Raw genomic sequence first — 22894 nt, 5'->3', positions numbered from 1 at the left:
TTCTGCTTATTAAAAAGTTTAAGTCTGGCTGAGCACAGTCTGTCTCTTAAAAAAAGTTAAAGTCAACAAAAGATTTAAAGCATATTTGTTATCCATGTAACAAACACAATAGGTAATGAAGTAAAAAGTGATTCTTTTTAAGTTTATAAAGACCATAGCACCTTGGAAAAATGCTCCCTTTGAGGCCTTGTCTTACATGCAAGGCCATATATTAGTAACCACATGCTTTTTGCACTAGATAAATATAGATCCTCTTATCATCAAATTTTAAATTATTGATAAGTTATAGTTTATACAATCTTCTTATATTCTTTATTGGGAACAAATATTTTTTAAGTAACTGTAATAAAAACGATAATCAGAACACAACAGAAGTAGTGTTGAAAGCTTTATTTAATTTGAACATTTTTAAATTGGAATATCCTTAAAATATAGTCAAAAATGAAAGGGCTTTTTGTTGCTGTATCTTAATATTTTTAAATTCCTTGTTCAAAATTTCTTAGGGAAATTTAGAAACATGTATATGAAGTAATTTCACTAAGGCAGATTATAAACCTCAGCTAGTCTTAGCCAGCTGTTCGACAAGCATCTGGTTTATAGATGACCATAACTGAAAAATGTTCACTTACCTATAGCAATTTGAGTTTACAACAGCAGCTAAGTTGGTATTTACCTTGGACTGATGGAAAAATTAGACTTTCATTTTGTAGACCAACAATTCAGAAACTGTGCTTTGTTGCTTTTTTCCTGTCTCTCCTCTTCGTTGAACTTTTATGAAACTTCCTTTCCTCACCATGACCAGACCATTGTTGACTTTTCTCTCTGCTAAGGCAGAAAAATGCTTCCATAGTCCATGCAGCAATGTTTAAAACAAGGGATTATTAGCTCCCCTCTCCCCTTTTGCGTAGGCTGGTTAATAAACTCTGCGTTTCATAGCATTGTCATGAATATTCAGAGTGCTCCTTGCAAATGGTTTTCCTACTATCTCTGTTGTGTATCATTTCTCTTTATTTGATTCGTGGTTCTGAGTGGACCCTACCACCAACTTCACCAAGACCTTCATGTACTCCACAACCCTTTCATCTTGGTCATATCTGTTTTTGTACAACACCCTAGAACTACATGGAGTCTTTTAAACTTGGTCTGTGTTTTCAATCCTTTTCTTAACATCTTTTAAAATTTTTTCCCAGTGCCACTGCTCTAAAATCTAATAATCATTTCTTTCCAAAGATTAAATCCATTTTTCTGTGTTATAATTTCATGTGAAAGAAGTAAGAACTAGGTTGCATTGCTCATATGTACAGTTCTTAAAAGAAGTTGTAGGTAATTAATTACAAAAATTGGTTTCTTGTGGCTTGCTGTATTCAGTCCACCACAGTATGAACTTTGCATGCTAAATATAGAAAGATAATAAGTATCTCATATAATGACAACTAACTTTATATTGGATTAGTCTGCATACTCTGGATTAGTGTGCATATTTACTTATTGTATCATAATTTCTAAAACAGAAACAATTGATAGCTTAATTAGTATTCTATTTTATTGGAGTTTGCACTAGGCTTTTTATTTCATTGTGTTACATTTAATTGAACTAAACCGATAAATTTATTGACATTAATCTGTAATTCATCATACATTTTCATGCCTGATATAATTTTAGTCATTCCATGTGTTTTTGTTTGATGTATTCTAATTCATTCCAGTCAGTCCAAATGTACTATCTTCCATAGGTTATCCTTCCCTTCAAGTGGAACTGGAAACCCCCACAGGGTTGCACTACACACCACCTACCCCTTTCCAGCAAGATGATTATTTTAGTGATATCTCTAGCATAGAATCTCCCCTTAGAACCCCCAGTAGACTGAGTGATGGGCTAGTGCCTTCCCAGGGGAACATAGAGCATTCCGCAGATGGACCTCCAGTCGTAACTGCAGAAGACACTTCCTTAGAAGACAGCAAACTGGAAGACTCAGTGCCTTTAACAGAAATGCCTGAAGCAGTGGATGTAGATGAGAGCCAGTTGGAGAATGTATGTCTGAGTGAGTATCCTCAATACCTTGGAGATTTGGCTGGGTCCCCAAAAGATGTTAAACCAGCAGAGCCTAGAAAACTAGGAGTAAGCTCTGAACAGCAGGAGAAAGGAAAATCTGGTCCTGATGAGGAGATCACGGAAGAGAAACTCAAATCTCTATTTGAGGACATTCAACTTGAAGAAGGAGTAGAGTCTGAGGAGATGACAGAAGAAAAAGTACAGGCTATTCTTAAGCGTGTTCAGCAAGCAGAACTGGAAATGTCTTCAATTACAGGTTGGCAGAATGAGACATCAAGTGGAAACCTAGAGGCTCCCGCTCAAGCTCGAAGAGTAACTGGTGGGTTACTAGATCGACTGGATGACAGGTATGGCTGTTTCAAAAAAGGGAAAGGGAAACACAGGTTACTTGTTAATAGTTTATCTTAAATACATGCTTTTTAGCGGTGACTTCTTCTAAATTACCATTCTAGTTCTGGGATAAAACCTGCTTTAAAGACCAGTTCATCATGCTAATCTGGAAAGGAAAGTGAATTTAAATTCAAAACTAGTGAGAGGCTGAAATAAAATGCAAGAAAAATTACATACATGCCCAAGATGTATATGTCATCTTTACTTTAGAATATTATTATTTTCTACTTTGTTACTTGTATGATTCTTTTCATATAGCCAGTAATTCTTGTTCATTTAAAATAATGAGGTGGGCAGATCACCTGAGGTCAGGGGTTCGAGACCAGCCTGGCCAACGTGGTGAAACCTCATCTCTACTAAAAATACAAAAATTAGCCAGGTGTGGTGGCACGCACCTGTAGTCCCAGCTACTCAGGAGGCTGAGGCAGGAGAATTGCTTGAACCCCCGAGGTGGAGGTTGCAGTGAGTGGAGATCACAACACTGCACTCCAGCCTGGGCGACAGAGTGAGACTCTGTCCAAAAAAATAAGAATAATAATGAATGAAAGTCCATGTTGTTGAGAAATATAAACATTACTGTTTTTTTTCCTAACTGCAAACATAAATATGTTCATTATTAAAACTTAAAATGCAGATTAAACAAATCAATACACCCCATCATCTACCAATAACATTTTGGTGGATTTTCTTCTATGCATGATTTTTTAAATGTCTTAATGTAAAAAGTGCAGAGAAGCAAAAAGAAAAGCCATCCATTCTCCTACCATACTAGGAAAAACTGATTTTACATATCCTTTCTATTTTTCCACGAGTCCTGTTTTTCATAATTTGAAAGGTACACAGTTGTTTACACCAAATAATATTGCCATGATGAATATTTGTCCTTACCTAAAAATAATTTCCTGGTCATGAATCTGGTTAATTCTTATACTGGCCTTGCTCTAGAAAGGTGAGAGTCTAGAATCTGAGACATAGGTTCAAATCCCACCACCATTAGGAATGTACTTTGTGATTTGGGATGAATGTCCAAGCTCTAAGAACGTCACTCTAATTATCTTTAAATATAAGAATACTACTACCTTCCTTAAACAGATTTATAGATAGAAAAAGAGAGGATGTATGTCTACCAAATGACTGACACAAATAGTAATTTCTCAGTAGCACTAGGCATTATTTTTATTTACATACACATTAGACTAAAACATATTTTACTTCAGTGACAGCTAGTGATAAACTTAAGTTGGGCACAAATCATTACTTATATTATTTCATAACCATATTTTATATTTTTATGTCATTAATAAGCTTCTTGCTCAGTAAAAATTCTCAAAGAGGGAGGTTACAAAACTACTTTTGAAAAATTGCAGGCATGAATGAATTATCTCTACAGCCTACAAAAGAGACAATTGCAAAGACGACGACAAACAGTACTTATTTTGATGTTCAGATATAGTCACACAATTTATAGTTGCATATCAGGGAATAGATATAGGAAAGGTGTTCATTATTATTAAACCAGCTGAAATTCCTTGTTTTATATAGGCTCTGCCAGTGAATTATATAGAAAAAACACTAGTGAATTCCCTGGTTCCACAGAAGGAGGAAAATGCCAGTCACTTTGCTCCTGTCTTCAGAATATGTCGAGTAGAAGAACGTACGCAAGCAATGTGGACTGGGGAGTAGAAAATTAAACCAAAGTCAAATAAAGCTGTATGTTACAAGACCTTCACAGTATGCTTGGATTATTTATCCTTACACATAAAGAATAGAGTGTGCTATAGATGTCTTTTAAAAATAAGTATGTTCAGATAATCAGAATCTGATTTAAAGGAATACACACACATAAATAAGTATATATTATACATATAAAGCATTGTACTAGTTATTGCCTTCTAGCAGTAATAAGCAAACATGCTAAAAATAATACACAAGCTACAAAAAAAGTGAAAAATAGTCTATACTGAAACTTGTAGAAAACTTAGAAGTCAATTTAAAAGAAAGCGTTGGAAAGGAAAGAGTTTTAATAGTTAAGGGAAAAACAGTTCTCTCAGTAGGTAGAAAAGAGTGTGCAACACTCAACTCACTAGTGAGATTAGCAGAGGTCAAGAGGAGAGAAAAATGAGATTCAAGTAAAGGTATTAGAGTTGGAAAAGTAATGACAGGATTCATGACTGAAAACATATACAAAGAATTGGAATTTGGGGTTCTTGGGGGAATACCACAGTCTTGACCACAGGAATGTGTTTTGTTCTTTTTTGGAGACAAGGTGCAATTTTTGTACAGTGGCTCCATCTTTGCTCACTGCAACCTCTGCCTCCCAGGCTCAAGTGATCCTCCCACCTCAGCCTCCGAGTAGCTGGGACTACAGGTGTGCACCACTGTGCCCACTCATTTTTGTAGTTTTTTGGTAGAGACATGGTTTTACCACATCACCCAGGCCGAACTCAAATTCCTGGGCTCAAGGGACCCTTCTGCCTCAGCCTCCCAAAGTGCTGGGAATATAGGCAAGAACCATGAGTCCGACCAGCAGGTTATTTTTTACTGGTGATAGAAAAGCATTCTGAAATATCTTCTCCTTTAAGATTGGTGGGCTTGGAACTCTAGGTATGTCCATGAGCCTCTCAGGATCACTCATCAAGATGATGTAATTCAAGTAGCTATAGAACTGCAATTTGTATATTTAGATGAGAGCATAGCTAGGCAATTTGGCAACTGAGATGTGGGGGATGTCTAGAAGCTGTGTAGCCCCTCCTGACACCTCACCCATGAGAGCCCCTTACATTTTATTTATTTATTTTGAGATAGAGTCTCGCTTTGTCACCCAGGCTGGAGTGCAGTGGCACAATCTCAGCTCACTGCAACCTCCACCTCCTGGGTTCAAGCAATTCTCCTGCCTCAGCCTCCCGAGTAGCTGGGATTACAGGCGCGTGTCACCACGTCTGGCTAATTTTAGTATTTTTAGTAGAGATGGGATTTCGCCATGTTGGCCAGGCTGGTCTCAAACTCCTGATCTCAGGTGATCTGCCTGCCTCAGCCTCCCAAGGTGCTGGAATTACAGGCACGAGCCACTGCACCCAGCTACATTTTAAATCCAGTGGCCACACTTTTCGAACTTTTCTATTTTATGCCTTCAGAAGTAGTCAAAAGACACAGTTCTTAAAACTTTCGTTTCTGAAACCTATATTCAGGCATATGTTGCCATTGTAAATTTGCAAATTTTCCTTTGCAGCCCTGACCAGTGTAGAGATTCCATTACCTCATATCTCAAAGGAGAAGCTGGAAAATTTGAAGCAAATGGAAGCCATACAGAAATCACTCCGGAAGCAAAGACAAAATCTTACTTTCCAGAATCCCAAAATGATGTGGGAAAACAGAGTACCAAGGAAACTCTGAAACCAAAAATACATGGATCTGGTCATGTTGAAGAACCAGCATCACCACTAGCAGCGTATCAGAAATCTCTAGAAGAAACCAGCAAGTTTGTAATAGAAGAGACTAAACCCTGTGTGCCTGTCAGTATGAAAAAGATGAGTAGGACTTCTCCAGCAGATGGCAAGCCAAGGCTTAACCTCCACGAAGAAGAGGGGTCCAGTGGGTCTGAGCAAAAGGTATGTCATCTAGTCATCCGGTAGCAGTCATTGAAATGGAAAGTATTGATGCTTTGCTTCTTTGGATTAATCTTGTAGTCTGGGGCCCAAGGTTTTTTACAATTTCTAAATTATAAATGTGTGAAATTGTAGCACTAATGGTGGAGGTAAAGAAAGTACTGAGTTAAACACATACGTAAAAAAAGTTCTTAGTAAAATGTATGCCATTTGATTATACCTTCATTCATTGTGCAGTAAAAGGGAATAAGTATCTGTTTAGCCATTTTTAGGAGGGACAAGAACCAGAGAGACGTTAAGTAACTAGTTTAAGACCCAGTATTTTATCTGGGATTTAGGTCTCCTAACTCCCACTCCCACTCCGTGTTCTTCCTTATGGGAGGAGGATAATCATTCTGATCCTTTCTGGCTCCTTGGCATAAACAGTCTATAGCATCTGACCCATCTAAGTTCTATTCTATATGGTCTGTTGTCTAAAAGGGTGTTTTAAAAATTAAAGAGATGAAATTCTAAGCCTAAAATGAGCTGAGTTGACAGCAGTTAGAAATTTAAAATTAGAAGTATAATTTTTATAATTTACATAAATTGATGATGATTGTCTTAACATGTTTCTAATCACTTTAAATCCTTACTGTGATAGATTTGCTTGTTCTTTGTACTTTTGTGGTACCATCTAATAGATTTTTTTCTTTGAGGTTTAGTCTATTTTTAGACATTAAAAGTATTTTAAACTGAAATTATGACTCATACATGGATATAAGAAAATAAAAACCAGCTCTGTTTCCAACATTTTTTACTGCTTTTTAGTCTCTCAATTTTTATGTCTTTTCATCAACTCTGCAATAGACAGAGATTAATAGTAGCACTTACAGTTTTCGCTGAGACATACCCAGTTCACTGAAGACCCACTTTAGTGTTTTGGGAGGAAAAAACAAGTCTTCTCTAAAATAATGAGTTTAAAATTGATTTGAGGTTTAGGAAGACTTTTAGCAAACTCTCCATCGCTCAGGAGCTGATTCTCAGCTTATCAGTAATCATATCCTTTCCTTTTCCCTTCTGCAGACAATGTTTGACTATTTTCAGGCTTGTTAGAAGGGAGAGTAAGAGGAAGTATAGTTCCAGATCATCTATTTTTTCCCTGTTATTTGCTTTGATATAAGATTTGGGGTGGTAATCAGTTGCTTAAATGATATCCTAAAATAATCTCCAGCTCATTTAATAACTGCCTTCATCAAATTTTTATTAATTTTTTTTTTAGTTGTAAGCTCTTTTAAGTCTTTTTCAGGCCTTTCTTTAACTCCGTCCTGACAAGTGTGGTTTTGAATATTGATTTCCGTCTTTGACTTGACTCTTAGTATATTTAAGTGGTGGGAGTTTTAGATAAGTTTCCTTTTAAAATGATCCCACAAAATATAGAGAGAAGCAATAACATAGTGGTACTTTTCCTGTGAATATTTATTCTGCAAAAGCCTGTTAAAGATCTAAAGGCAAATTACTATACACGTATATATAAACACCGCTGTGTGAGTACATGTGCATAAGTGTGGGCCACTGGAAAATCATATTGGCCATTGGCATAAAGACTGTTGAAAATTACATTTTAAACCCTGAGTGGAAACTCAGCCGAGTTTGTCAGTAATGGAAAATAATTTGCCATTAGAAAACATTTTCAAGATTTCTTGTAAATGAGTTTGTACCTCTGGTATTAGTTTCAAGTCCTATCTAATTTGTAAAGACTTCATGACCTAAAAATTCCATAATGGAATTAAAGCTTTTAGGAGACATGAACCTGACCTCACAAAAAATCCAAAGATGTTTAGGAGGTGTCGTTTGTGACTATACCGTAGTATAATAGCAACCAACTAGGTCATCTGATGTATGATCTCAGAAAACAGACCCCTTTTTATCCCCTAAAAAATCAGGTCAAAAGTCCGGGTGCGGCTCTTACACGGATGACTGCCTGCTGTTATAAGGTAAAATTCTGCTATTTTCCACCTGTTTCCATGCAGCGACCCATTGGCAAAGGAGTACTGAGAAAATTCCATTTGGTTTCCTTGTTTTCCCCTTCACCAATTCCTAGTAATTCACTAAAAGGAATCCTGAGTCTGAGATTCTTCTTCCATTTTCACTTTAAGGTTAGCAGAGATTCCAGGGAAAAAGTGGAAACTGAAACAATGACCAAATGGCCACTTTTTCTTTATGTAAGGGGGTGTGGCCTCACATGATTTTTTGTAGGATTATGCTATAATCAATTCTAGGTTTGTTGTTTGTGTTTACTTTAACATAGATGTTGTTCTACTTTTGAATTCACCCAAGTGAAAACCTTTCCTCAACTTAAGATTCCATGTACAGATAATTCACATTCAGTTTTCCCTTTTGCCTCATCCAACCCATTAATCCCAGAATACTGACTAACAATTCTTTTCCTTCATCAACACAGATTCCTTTTACCTCTTTCTGCCTTCTTGAGCCTTTGCAAAGCTTCCTTCCACAATACTTAGATCATTCTAAGTCTCCTAAATTTACTGTCCTTTACTGAAAACTTTAAAATAATAATAGCAAACTTAGTTCAAGTTCTTACTCCTTGTAAGCATAGCGGCTATGATTTCCTTTTAAAACAGTATTGTTTGGTGGGGTGGTTTGTTGAGGTGAATTGCCTATAAAGTCAAGGCTGATATTACTGTTTAACATTTTTAAATACTTGTCAAGTTGTCAAGTTTACTGTTGATGAAAAAAATGGCCTAGTTTAATATCTATTCAACTAACATTCCATAAAGCATTTTATCTAACACCTGTACCTCCTATAGCAATTTTATTTTGTTCCCACTTTTTTTAAACAAATACTGGAATTCATTTTTCCAGTAGATGTTAATTAAGTTCTATCTCTGGGACTATTAGATTTGAGGTAATGAATTAACTTCAAAGATAAAGTATGAGAATTATTTTCATAGTTCCACCATTAAAATTTAGAAATATAACCACTCAGTAAATACTCTTCCCCAAGGCATCTAAGTGAAAGCTAAAGATATTTTCTCCTTCAAATTATGAACTGTTTTCCCCTTGGTAGTTTTTCCAGATTCCCACCTTTCTTGCCTAAAAATTAATATTTTGTGCAGTAACTATATTCTTGTCTGTGAAGTATTCTATTTTATATTCTAATTTCAAATCAGTTCTTTAAAAAAAGATTTCAAGCTTTTACACATTTATTCCTTCATTCATTTGAATAAATTCTTTCTCAGTACCAGTTATGTGTTAGGTACTAATTATGCTGATATTAATCTCTTGATATATGTGCTAAGATATGCTAATAAAAATTCTTTACTTTTTGTTGTTGTTGAGACGGAGTCTTGCCCTATTGCCCAGGCTGGACTGCAGTGATGCAATTTCAGCTCACTGCAACCTCCGCCTCCCAGGTTGAAGCAATTCTCCTGCCTCAGCCTCCTGAGGAGCTGGGCTTACAGGCGTGCACCACCACGCCCAGCTAGTTTTTGTATTTTAGTAGAGACAGGGTTTCACCATGTTGACCAGGCTGGTCTCGAACTCCTGACCTCAAGTGATCGACCTGCCCTAGCCTCCCAAAGTGCTGGGATTACAAGTGTGAGCCACCACACCCAGCTAGATTCTTTAATTTTTAATAAAGTTCAAAATAGCTTTTGATAAGGTTGTCAAATTTGACCAAGATTTCCTAAAACTCCAAATTATGCCTCTTTCTGTAGATCAAATGAAATGTGGCCCAAATTACAAAGGTATACACATTCATGGCAGATGAATATAGATTTTAAACTAGTTTTAAAAGGAATATGAATGATTAATTATAGTTTCTGATGCCAAAAGTCTCCATAATTATTTTTTAATAACTTATAACTACCTTGATCTTTACCTGTACACATACACACAGACATGCACAGAGTAATTTCACTTAGAATCCTGGCCAAAATTTTTCTTCCACTTAAATTTTTTTAAAGACTCTCACAAATATACATCATGATTTTCTTTAGTTGGCAAAAAAAAAAAAAAAAAAAAATCAAGTAAATGTAATTCTTTCTTGATTTCCCTTCTCAGAATGTCTTTTATTTTAAGTGTGATGGTAAAATTATACTAAAAATGCATTTATCAGGACTTGAAAGACAGTGAGAGTGATTCAAGCTCAGAGGAAGAACGGAGAGTCACTACCCGAGTTATTCGCCGGCGTTTGATTATAAAGGTATCCTGTAGCTGGCTCATTATGTGGCATTGCTGTACTATTAGAAACTCCTTCTTTGTGGTTTTGAAATTTCAGCATGCTTGATAATGAAATGGCTTTGTGTAATTTTTTTTGCACCCTTGAAAGCTTGTAAAAACAACAACCAAAAAGAAAAAAAAAAACTTGTTGCATGGTATTCTGTATAGGCCTATTTGATATGTGGTGGTTGTAGTTTTATTTGAGAATTCTTGGCATTTGTATCCTGCTTTCCTTGAAGAAGTGTTATGTGAATGAGCAAAGATTCTGTCTTGGTGACACAGTAGTTAATATCAAATGAAATGTTCAGTTGAAACCTTTGAAACTGTAATAAGGTATGAGGCAAGATAAAGAAGAAAGAATGAAAGAATTAAAAGGCTTCCTTCTCAGTCTCAAATTCCTACTGCCTTAAGAATTAAATTAAAACCAGTTCTTCATAAGCAATCAGTGGCTGAGAAGTTGAGGTTATAACCTGGCATGGATATATGTGACAAAATGCAAGTCAAGTAAAACAAAAAAATCTGAAATAGGTGTTTAACTTTACTAACACACAAGAAAAAAAAAATCAAGCTGTATTTTTAAGAATAGGAGTCAATTTAAAAAAATGGAAAATAGAATTCCTCCCTATTACGGCACAATTGAAAACGCTATTAATAAATATTCTTTCTTTCCTTCACAAAGGTCTGTTGAAGCACTTACCTTTTGCATAGTAAGATTCCACAGAATGCTTCTTGCAGTCTGCCACTTGTCTTCATTACTTCGTCATTAGATCTTTCTTAGGGTTAGAATAATTGAGTTCAGAGAACTAGAAAGCCATTTTCAATGCACAGCCTTTTGAATATGATCCAAATAACTTGAGGCTTCTTGGTTACCGCCCTAGAGAGGAAGAGGAAGAGAATATCTATTGAAAACCATTTATCAAACATATCCAATCCCAAAGTGTCAAGAGACCCAACAGAAAGCAGAGAAGTTGGCACAGGTGTCCAAAATTTCTTAATCCTGCTGCTTTTCACTTTTCAGGAAGAAACTCCACCAAATCTGCCCTAATACAGTTTTTCTAAGACTCTGGAAACATTAGGGAAGAAAATAAATCCTTGTCTAAATTTTGAGTTATCCTGCAAATCAGTTGGAAGCTCAATAGGGTTCCTTTAAAAACCATGAATCACTTCTTTGAAAATTCCATATATATAAGCAAGCCAAATTACTTATTGCTGTCTAGCACATTTGCAAGTATTTAATCTGCTATCGATAAAATCCTCAAAATCAGTCACCTCACATTTGTTCTCTGGGATGGGGTGGGGGAATGCTTGATTCAGTTTTTCTGAGTTTTTACTATTCTCATACTTAGTATCTTCAAGAAATGATATTTTAAAATGAAACATCTAGAAAAAGCACATAGTGCTTTGAACTTGTCTTTTATGCTTAACACATCATATACTAATGTTACATCTAAATCTACCACAGTCCTTTATAATAGCTGCCCATGATAGAAGTTGACTTTCTTCTATCCAGGACAAAAGAAAACAAATATAGCCATGCAAAAAAAGTGGAAGGCAGGGGATAAAGGAGTTTTTCCCTGAGAAGACAAAAACAAAAACCTCTCCAATCAATAAGGGCTGTTTCCTTTGGTCTCCCAGAATTCTAGACATGCACCAGCAAGTTAGCTATTAAGTAAGTTATCTGTGTTTTTCAGCTTAAAATATGATTATAACATATTAATATCTTTATCAAGAACTTAGGTTTAAAAGACAAAAATCCACTATAATGTTGTAGGTTTCATGAAACAGGGTAGTCTGTATTCTCCCCAAATACTATTTTTCTTTGAGACGGAGTCTCGCTCTGTGGCTAGGCTGGAATGCAGTGGCGTAATTTCGGCTCACTGCAACCTCCACCTCCTGGGTTCAAGCAGTTCTCCTGCCCCAGCCTCCCAAGTAGCTGAGACTACAGGCATGCACCACCACGCCTGGCTAATGTTTGTATTTTTAGTAGAGACAGGGTTTTGCCATGTTGGCCAGGAGGGTCTCGATCTCTTGACCTCGTGATCCGCCTGCCTCGGCCTCCCAAAATGCTGGGATTACAGGTGTGAGCCACCGCACCCAGCCCCATTACTTCTTGAAGTTAATGTAATTTTAGAGACATTGAGTGGAGTCATCAGAGAATAGGTTTTATAACTGAGGAAGGCATTGTATAAACAATAGGATCATTCACAAACAAGCTTTGACAGATATCTTTCGTATGAGATGGAAAAAACAAAGGCTAAAAAATAGTTATAATCATCATTGGAAGCTATAGGTATAACAAAAACACTTTATTTTTCTGTTCAAATTTTTGGGGCAATTGCAAAGAGTCACACTTCTGTTCCTCTTCTCTTTATTCCATACGTTGCTATCTTTCTAATGGAAAAGAGCTCAAGGACTATAATAGTATATGGTAAATATGACATGGGAATCATCTCTTGTCCAAAACAAAATGGGAATGTAGTACCTAAACGGGTCATTGAGACTAAAACTACTCTCTTTCCAAGATCTCAGAACTGAAGATTGGAGATAAATTTATTTATTTATTTATTTATTTTTTGAGACGGAGTCTCGCTTTGTCGCCCAGGCTGGAGTGCAGTGGCATGATCTCAGCTCACTGCAAGCTCCGCCTCCCGGGTTCACGCCATTCTCCTGCCTCAGCCTCCCGAGTAGCTGGAACTACAGGTGCCCGCCACCTCGCCCGGCTAGCTTTTTTTTTTTTTTTTTTTTTTTTTTTTTTTTGATATTTTTTAGAGACGGGGTTTCACCGTGTTAGCCAGGATGGATAAATTTATTTACTCAAAATCACACAGCCAGACAGCAGCAGCTCTGGGACTAGAACCTAATCCCTAGGCCTCTAGTGAAGTGCATTTTCCACGATACTATACAATTGGACCTCCATATCTGGGCATTCCACATGCACAAACTCAACCAACCTCAGATCTAAAATTTTCAGAAAATAAAACAATAAACAATAGAAGAAAGAAGCAACATAGTATAACAATTATTCACATAGCATTTACATTATATTAGGTATTATAAGTTATCTAGAGGTGATTTAAAGTATATGGGAGAATGTGTATAGTTTATATGCAAATACTACACCATTTTATATCCGGGAATTGAGCATCTGCAGATTTTTCTATCCGCAGAGGTCCTGGAACCAATCCCTGTGGATACTAAGGAACAAATGTATTTCTCTTCCAGAACAAATGAAAAAGGAATACTTTTTGCTAGACTAAATCAGGTATTTGGCCATTCAGACCTTTTCAGCCGCACAGAAGAGGGCAGCATTGGGCTGTCATTCCTGGGAACCATTTGATGGGGCTGGAATGCTGGGAATTTGACCTACCTCATGGATGCTGCCCAAGCGTGGACTGAACCAACATAGTTAACACTGTTTGCCATAGTAAGGCCCCTAGCACTTAGTATCCCAGTTCTGAAAACTATTCTGGGGTTGTTCCATCCCTCCCAGAGCTAGCTCTGGCTGGGAAGTATCTCCCAGAGGAAGCAGTATGTATGCTAAGGATTGGATTGCTGAAAGTCTGGGCAAATCTGTCTTCTTAGAATTCCATTTGTGTAATAAATGAGGTGACAGTGACTTTTCTGTTTACTTTCAAAGTGGATCCATTCTTTTTCTATGAAGTTTTAACTTTTTACATTTAATGTTTTCAAACTCCTATGAGTCAAGTTAACAAAATCTCCCATTTATCATGGGACTTAAATGAATGTGCTGATGATACAATTTGATAATATCACAGTGGTTTCAAATGCTTAGAAGCAATTTAAGTTACCAACCAGTCCTGAGTTTACCTTATTTGCTTAGCAAATCCAGTGACTGCAAAGGTAAAAATCTTTAAACCAACACACAACCAAACTATTGTGAAGCTTCATAAAATTCAAAGAACTAAATTTTTACTATATAGTACAACTGTATTTTTATTTCAATTTTTCAACATTTTTACTGGTTTTCTAAATAAGAGCTTATATGTATGTTTCTCCGTACGTTTGAAATCAGGCAGTTCAAACGTATGGTAAGTTCTATCCGTTCATTCCATTTCCGAGAGGTAGCCACTGTTCACAAGCTTCAGATTGTTTTTACACACATATACAAATATGTGTGTAAAATATGTAGGTTTCTTAGACAGAAAAATGGATTATACTATTGATACTGCTTAGTACTTGCTTTTTGTAAAATATAACACATCAATCCTATTTTTGGACAATTCAAGTTTTAATGTATACATCAAAGCAGATTGGTACATTTCATATTGTCACTCTTCCATTTTATTCAAAAATTCAAAGAGAAATAGAGGTTATAAAATGTAGTGCTTCTAGCAGGAGTCCAGAGGGAAGTACAGTTAATTTTCATTAAGGCCGTCACCAGAGCTGAATATTTAACACCACACGTGCTATAACTTTCCTTTATAATGGTTGGGGGAAGGGAAGGGAGGTTGCCAGAAATGATGTTGTCAACAAGACCACGGAGACAATTTTGTTTACTTAAAAGTACTAAGTGTTTTCAAGAACTTTAAAAACTCATTGAGATTACTTTCTCCCAAGGAAGAGAGGCCTCAGAGCTCTCTCCTAGGTAACATTTGGTCTCTAATATAGTTGACAGAATTAAAGATGGGTAAATTTTTTAAAAACATATTTTATGACTCCCTACTGTCTTTCCTATCTATTTAATCAACTCCTATCTAATCTATTCCCCTATTCATTTGGGCTTATTATTTATAAGTAGGGTTTTGCTTTTGTAAGGCTATTAATCTAAGTCAATACACTTGTATGTATTCACTATGCTTATACATATGCTTACTTCATAGTTCCTTTCAGAGATTGTCCAGACAATTTGAAAATTAACTGGCATCTTTTCCCACAAAAAGATTCATTCATTAGTTGCCCAACAGGATACCATTTTAGCGATTTTGCTGGGTTCTTTAACTGTCTATCACTCAAAGAGGTGGACATTTCCAAAAGTTAGCTCAAAAATATTTGTCATTCATATTTAAGCTATAAGGAAAACTTTCATTACTTTTTGTTGGCTTTTCTTTGCTGTCTTTATGACTGTACTTTTAAAATAAAATTTGGGGTTTTTTCCAAACATTCGAACCCACCAACCATAGAAAATACAAATAACACTCCCATTAAAAATGTGTTGCAAATTTTAGTGCATTTACATGAGACCTCTACATTTTCCCAGTTTTTCTCCCCTCTCTTCACTGTGCTGATTCAAGCTTGTCATAAGCAAGATTGGGGATGCACTAAACAAGATCAAGAAACACCTTGTTTTGTTTTCATTCCACCTATATCAGTGAGGAAAAACCAGGTAAATGTCCCACCCATTGTCATGAACTATGCACCCACAAACTGTAAGAACACAAAGTCACTTTGTAATAAGAAAAAAAAATGAGAACAAAACTTTGTTAGCAAAACAATAGTGTTCTAGTCTGTCTTCTGCTATTTTGAACCAGAACTGCCTTTCTACTGATTGTGACATATGGCGATCATAGAATGTTCTCACCATTGGCTGGCACTGATGAAATTATCAGAGCCACTATCTTTTCCATTCCAGTAACACAAAGAGTTAGAATCTCACTTTTCCAGGAAGGCAGCTGTTTTTGTGATTGGCCATTCACCCTAAAACAAAACAAAGCCACATCTGTACACTGCCAAGCATCATTATCCATTTCACCTTTTCAATAAGAAGTGTGACTGAAAGATCAATAGGTCCTTGGAATACTAATCCATCCTTAAGATCTTTATCTTTGTTCTCCCAGATTATAAGTGGCACATATCTTAAGTTAAACACAAATGAAGGTAATGTATTGCAGATATGGTTCTACTTTTGCTGAGTAGATTGTCTTATTATACAATCATAGAGCTAGTGGAGAGATACTGTGGAGCCATCTAAATCCACCAAGTTGTCTATGAACAGGAAAATAGGCACCCACCCTGGAGAGTTAAGAATGTATTCTATTTTTAAAACAGAGTGAGACCTCTCAGACTTTCCCCTCCAAAATTAGATAACAAACCAGAAAGCCAGATTCTAACTCTGTGCTACTGGAATGTAAAAGATAGTGGCTCTGATAATTTTGTCAATGCCAGCCAATGGTGAGCACATTCTATGACTGCCATATATTACAGCCAGTAGAGAGGCAATTCTGACTTAAAATGACAGAATAAAGACTAAAACACTATTGTTTTGTTCTCATTTTTTTTTATTACAAAACAACTTTATGTTCTTATAGATTGTGGGTGCATAGATCAGAAGATATCATCTTAAATTCCCTTGGTATTGATTTTATCTATTTTTTTACCTATAGCAATGAAGATACTTCAGTGTATAAACTATGTAACTGTATCAGACACAGTTATTCTCATTTATTTTAAGAGCTATGAAAGATTCAGTCTTTAAAACAGTATTCTGTCTGTACGCTCAGCTTTTCTCATAATCTTTCAAAAAATGTATGTATTATCTTTAATGAATGAATTTTTAAATAAACCAGAGTGATAAATATCATGCCCAAACTAAGGTACTATCTTAGTTCAAGTTAGATTAAACTCAATCCACAAAAATCTCTAGAGATTTGGTAGAACTAATGAAGAAAAAACAGTGCTCAAAGGGAGACGATCTAATCAGAGCTCTAATCCTTGGCTAAAATTTGTTTCGACATATGAAGCCTTTTGGTTTACAGTGTGTAACTGCATCCTATAATTATGTATTTTCAAATTCTTCCTTCTAGAATCTGTTGCTAACCATCACTCTTATACATCCTTGAGGTTTAATGCTTGAATGTTGTTGACTGCTAAATAACTGTCAGTGAAGTCAGCCGTTTTTCCTTGCACTGGAGTAGCAAGTAGAATTTACAACTTCTTTCTCTAAAATTCCAGAGCATGTGTGTGGTGTTTGGATTAGTGTGATTTCTCCATAGCATGTTGCTAATCTTTATGCCACATCCTTTAGGGAGAGGAAGCAAAAAACATTCCTGGTGAATCTGTCACAGAAGAACAATTTACCGATGAAGAAGGCAACCTCATCACCAGAAAAGTAATCATCATTGAGATTTCATACTTCTCTTGGAATTTAGATTTTCTACATTAAAAACTCTGCTACTTTTGTGCTGTAGTGTCACCTCCTGAAACAGAAAAATCTCTACTTTTCACCATTACTTCCTACAGATCACTCGGAAAGTATTAAGACGAATTGTTATCCCACAAGAGAGAAAACATGATGATGTGGTAATGGAGAGGGATTGCCAAAGAGAATGTAGAGGACAAAAGCTTTGTGCGCTCCCTAGAAATTGCTGCTAACAGGCTGGCATCTGCAGTGTGGCAGCTTGAAGTGTTTGCTGCTTTTGACATCTTATGCATTTGATCGGAGTCAAAGAAAAATACTTTTCTTCCTAACATTCTTTGTTACATACTTTTTTTTTTTTTTAACTGTCTTCAGAATTTTCACAGAGATAAGGTCATTTATAGGGGACAGAATGTGCCAGTTTGAGGGAGAAAGAAGATAAAACCCTTCACCACCAAACCTCAGAGCAGTGCCTCAGCCCCACCCAGGGCTTGGCCTTCAGCTGCGTGTCTGTTGGGACATGGGCGGAGAGCACTCCAACAGCACAGGCTTTAAAAGTTAGAAAGGCAAAAGGCTCAGTTCAAGATCTGCACATCAAATCCATGCATTTTCTCTTTCCAACACGTTCTGTGGCAAATCTGAATTCCTCCATCCTAATCTGAGGAGGGGGTTCCCCTCTTTGGGTTTATAACAGCCCATTTCCAATGTGCCAGTTAAAGAATCCCTCCAATCAACCCCTTTCTCTCAGAGAAAACATCTCTGGTTATTTTTCACTTGTTTCTCAGATCTCTACCCTTTTCAATTTAAAAATAGAAACTTCAATAGACTATGTTTACATTAGAAAAAGTAAACTGAAAATTTATCAGAAGTACAAATCAGAAAATTGAAAAGGCTTCATTTGTTTGCTGTTAAAAATAGGGTAAAAACTGAGTATGTGTGCCACAACTTTGCTCTTGGGGAGCTATATTCCTGATTCTCAGTGAAGAGAGAGGATTTGTTTATAGAAAATAGATGCTACCTTGGTCTGACAGTAAGAGGAAGTCATTGGCAATTCCACTAAAAAATAGTCCCTCAGATCAACAGCATTTCCATGGATTAGTACTTAACTAAGAAGTTTGAGTCTCATTGCAACAGATTGGTTACAATTCTGCCGCCTTGTGAGCTGTGGTGATGATTTCTTTTAGCCTGCTATAGGAAATGGACAGGCTGCTCATTATTTTGATTTATCACTAACCTACTGAATTATTGTCAAGTACGATTATGTTGTATTCACTTTGACAGTGCTCTCTAGCTTGCCTTGATGATGCTAAACTGTGTGGTTAAGCTAAAGATTGTATGTATTTTTGGACATGAAGTGACAAAGTGCTTTAAACTGTTTCACTTGTCCTAATCCAGCCTCCAAGGATCAGAATGGGACTGCTTTATAACCAAAACTCTTTTACTATGAAATCTTAATATGTACATTCCTTTTAAAGCAGGGAGAAGGTTTTAAGGTGAAAACGAAGAAAGAAATCCGGCACGTCGAAAAGAAGAGCCACTCGTAACAGCGAACGGTCAGTCAAGGTGAGGTGTGTTCATATCAACAACAGTAGGACTTAAATTCCTGTGAAACTTAAAATTTCACTAAATAAGTGATTCAGGTTTTTCCCCGTCCTTTCCTTTTCACTGAATTCCAGCTTGGAAAATCAAATACAAAGTTCTTCAAGTTCTGTTTATGTTTGCATATATATACACAATGAAACTTGACTTCGGTTTCACAGTCCATTAACTTTCTCCTCATAAATTAGGCAGCAATTTTATTGTAAATTATGTTTCCAGGAGCAAATATAAATAGTGATAAGAGTAAAGGCTGACTATGAAATACAATAGCCTTATACAGTCTAACAGGAAGACTATTTGGCCACAAATAATTCTTACAGTTATACTCTGAGAGTTTTATTGATCCAGCCTTTCACCATTTTAGCAGAACAGCATCTGAGGATATCATTTTGGTTAAAATAAAGTGAGTTTCCAAGTCTAAATTAAATGACATATCTATCTGGTGTTTTATATAAACAAAAGGAAAAAATAGGAGGTTAATGGCACTATTGTTTATTGTTTAAGATAAATGTTTAGTAAGTGAGCTTTGTTTACATTTGCCTGGACTTTTCTTTATAGATCACATTATTTTCCTTTTACATTGTCCTATTTATTTATACTTAGCTACAATTAGAAAGGCCATTTGGGGTGAAAAAGAAAATCCTCTATAGTTTGTAAGGTAAAGCAAAATCATTTCTTTAGTTCACCTCCAGTCCTCTTAGACCCACAGGTTAAAGTAGTAAGAAAGAGTAAACAGATTCTAGTTTTCATTTTCATGCATCTGCTGTTCCCTACTTGCCAGAATACTGGTATGCAGAGTGCTGAGGGAAGTAGCTGGGAAGTAACCTAGTTTCACTGCCTGTAATTTTATATGTGAGCTAACTAAGGTCCAGATAAGTTCTCAATTCTCCTTCCCCCACCCCCAGCCTTATCATTTGTTTATTCAGTATAACATTTACTTCATTTCTTTGAGACTTTCTCACATGACCGTTTAATGGCAGTGACAAAACCACTAAGAACTGCAGAGCATTCTGGAAAGAATGTTTACTATACATCCTCTTCCCAGTGTTTTATGTGTGCTCTTCAGGCAATCCTCACAGCCAGCCCTCTTGGATAAGGCCTTCATCATCCCCGTTTGATAGATGAGGAAACAGGCCCAAAGTGGTTACATAAATTGCCCAAAGCTCACAAAAGTAAAAAGTGGCAGAACTAGGATACAAACCCAAACAAGCTGCCTCCAGTGTCCACTTGTTTGCCAGAGACTTAACCTGGGTCAGAGGTGACGGGGAAGGTTTCCTTGAGAATGATGTTTGAGCTGAATTTTAAAGAATGAGTAGGAGTCAGTCATCTCTGTAAGGCTTCTGGGCTGTACCCAAAAAGCAGTGGGAAAGCACTAAGGGATTTTAGGCAAGAGTGAGGTATGATCTAGTTTATGTTCTGCATCACTCGCTCTAAATGCCGGGGAATTAATGAACAGAAAACCTGTTGAGAGACTATTGCAGAAGCTAGCTTGGCAGTGAGGATGGCTAAATCAAAAAAGATCAACACAACTTGGTTTTTATTGGATAAGAAGGATCCAAGATGAGAACATGAAGGACGACATCAATGTAGCGGTATCTAGAATGAACCCACTCCTATGCATGCCCTACTGCTGAACCTGGTGAAAGGCCTCTCTATAGCAGATCCACAAAATACTAAGCATGAGTTTATTATCTTGAATTCGTCCATGCATGCAATTCTAAGTGAAAAATGAAACAAAAGTAGAAAAAAATTCAGTCAACTGTAGTACGCCCCTAAAGTTTAGCAGCTTGTTCAATCGTATTCTCAGGCTCCAAGTGGAAAAGAACCAAAAAGGTTACCTACACTGGCTGAGCCATTTTCTGCAATGACATATTCCTAATATCTGTGAATAAATGACACAAAAAATATGACAGTGCTATGCTTCCAGGGTCCTTTAGACTGTGTTCATTTAAAAACAGCTTGCTCACTAAATATAAAGGAGGTTTTAAAATTTTAAATAATCATCCTCTAAAGAAGTTGTCAGACTCACTTGCTGCACCACTCAAAGGAGAGAGAACGTTGGGTAGATTCATATGAATGTGAAAATAACTTCAGCTAAAGCAAACAATGTGTCAGACTGAAAGAACAGTGACTTGACAAGCCTAATTTTACTTTCCAGGTAGTACTTACTTTCCATAAGTGAACTTAGGGAATGAGTCCAAGAATACTGCCTGGAATTCCAGGAGGCTGAATATATGTGCTCCAGAAAAATCGATTTGCAACTATAGTGAGAGTTTTTATAGTCATGCTGGCTGCCTCTTTAAAAAAAAAAGACAAAATAACTAAGCAAGTAGAATGCTGCCAAATATGACTGTGTCCTAGACAGTAACATCAAAATTTGTATTTCCCATTGTAGAACCAGTTGAATTTTGAGCTATCTGAACTCTGTACCTGCTTTTCTTTAATATTGAGTCATAGCCATCCTATTTTTAAAGAGAAAAGCCAATGACTTCCAAGATTTGTACATAGTATAGAGTGATTTATACTTTACAAAGTACATTTACATTATCTTATTTAATCCTTATGGCAAGTCAGGCCATTTTGCTTGTGACCTTTTACAGATGAGGATATTAAGGCTCGGACAGGTCAAATGATGTTTCTGCCTTCACACAGTTTATGACTGGTAGAGCTAAGACTTGAAGTCAAGATTATTGATTCTCAGCCTGACGTTCTTTCTATTACATTAAGCTATCTCTCTCAAAGTATTTACAAAGAATAATAATAGTCATCTTCTGTGAAATGATTGCTATATGGCAGACACTAGGTAAATAATTATATATTACCTTAGGAAATCCCCAAAACAATGCTATAAGGTAAATACAACTATCCCCCAACACCTTTTTTTAAAAAATGGGGAAACTGAGGTTTAGAAAACTTAAATGATTTACTCAAGGTACTACAGATAGGGAGCAAAAGAATAAAATTTGAACTTATCTAGAACATAGATCTTAACTACTACTTATATTAATAAATAATATTTGATCATTAGAGACCCAAAAACACATTCTGAATCAAATGCAGGTACAAGAGCAACCCATCGTAAATTTCTTCTTACTCTACACAGTGAAAGAACTCATGTTTTTTTATTCTTTTTTCTTAACAAAGCAAGACTTCATTTCTAAATCTCTAGAGTTTACTTCAAATACCAAAAACGGGGGCTGATTAGTGAGGTCATAGCAAGGGAAGATCCCCAGATAAAAGGTCATTTAAGCCATGGCAAAGACTTCCATGATACATACTGTACTCTAAACCTCTTCTAGGAAAATGCTCAAGTTCTCACAGCCATGTGTAAGCCAAGAGTGGCAGGAGTGGTGACGCTTGTCAAGGCAGCCCTTTATCTGAGGCCAAAAAGTTAACAATATTTGGCCATCTGCCTGGCTTAAAGCGGAAGGACTAGATTTACAATAGTGAATAAATTCTCCGTGGTCCCTGTCTTTCTGGATCTCCCAGTCGTAAATGGGAAAAAGAAATGGTACAAATGTTTAAACACTGAAAATACAAAGTCCAGGATCCAATGAAAGAATGTGAGAATGCACTTAGACTTGGGGGCTAGGGAAGGTCTCTCTAAAATCGTGACATTAAGACCTCATGGGTGGCACCAATTATGAAAATAATGGAGAAGAAGAGGACCCCAAGCAAAGAGTACAACATGTGCAAGGACCCTGAGGTAGGAAATAGGCCTAACATATTTGAAGAAATGAAAGATCAGTGTATGATCGTTCATTTCTTCAAATATGTAAGATTGGTGTGTGATCTTCCATTTCTTCAAATATGTTAGGTGAGCTGGTGGTAGGTAAGATAGGCACAAGAAAACATTTAAAAAAAAAAAAAAAAGCCACACTATCATTCAGAGCCCTGTAGGCCAGAGGAAAGGATTTAGATTTCATTCTAAAG

General features: G+C 36.4%; 1 protein-coding gene and 1 long non-coding RNA gene across 31 annotated transcripts in view; one reads left to right on the top strand and one right to left on the bottom strand.

Annotated features, from left to right (window-relative positions):
• The window catches only part of LOC105466182 (ankyrin 3), a 703092-nt gene that overhangs the window by 669953 nt on the left and 10245 nt on the right, over positions 1–22894 (top strand). For 20 of the 30 annotated variants that reach the window (XM_071069573.1, XM_071069576.1, XM_071069580.1 and 17 more), the window contains 8 exons: positions 1734–2042; positions 2310–2400; positions 5673–6051; positions 7971–8021; positions 10166–10252; positions 17252–17335; positions 17467–17526; positions 18838–18925. In XM_071069573.1, coding sequence (XP_070925674.1) covers positions 1734–2042; positions 2310–2400; positions 5673–6051; positions 7971–8021; positions 10166–10252; positions 17252–17335; positions 17467–17526; positions 18838–18906 — 1130 coding nt within the window. In that variant the 3' untranslated portion in view covers positions 18907–18925. The remainder of the gene's footprint in view (positions 1–1733; positions 2043–2309; positions 2401–5672; positions 6052–7970; positions 8022–10165; positions 10253–17251; positions 17336–17466; positions 17527–18837; positions 18926–22894) is intronic. The other 10 variants (XM_011715205.3, XM_011715203.3, XM_011715202.3 and 7 more) reach the window with 6 other exon arrangements.
• LOC139356237 (uncharacterized) overlaps positions 10846–22894 on the bottom strand; it is a 102130-nt gene continuing 90081 nt past the window's right edge. The window contains exon 3 of the long non-coding RNA XR_011607774.1: positions 10846–11143. This is a non-coding gene — a long non-coding RNA (uncharacterized lncRNA). The remainder of the gene's footprint in view (positions 11144–22894) is intronic.

Source organism: Macaca nemestrina, chromosome 9 (genome assembly GCF_043159975.1).
Source record: "Macaca nemestrina isolate mMacNem1 chromosome 9, mMacNem.hap1, whole genome shotgun sequence".
Taxonomy (NCBI): Eukaryota; Metazoa; Chordata; class Mammalia; order Primates; family Cercopithecidae; genus Macaca; species Macaca nemestrina.
The sequence above is the reverse complement of the archived record's forward strand: the minus strand, read 5'-3'. Positions and strand labels throughout refer to the sequence as shown.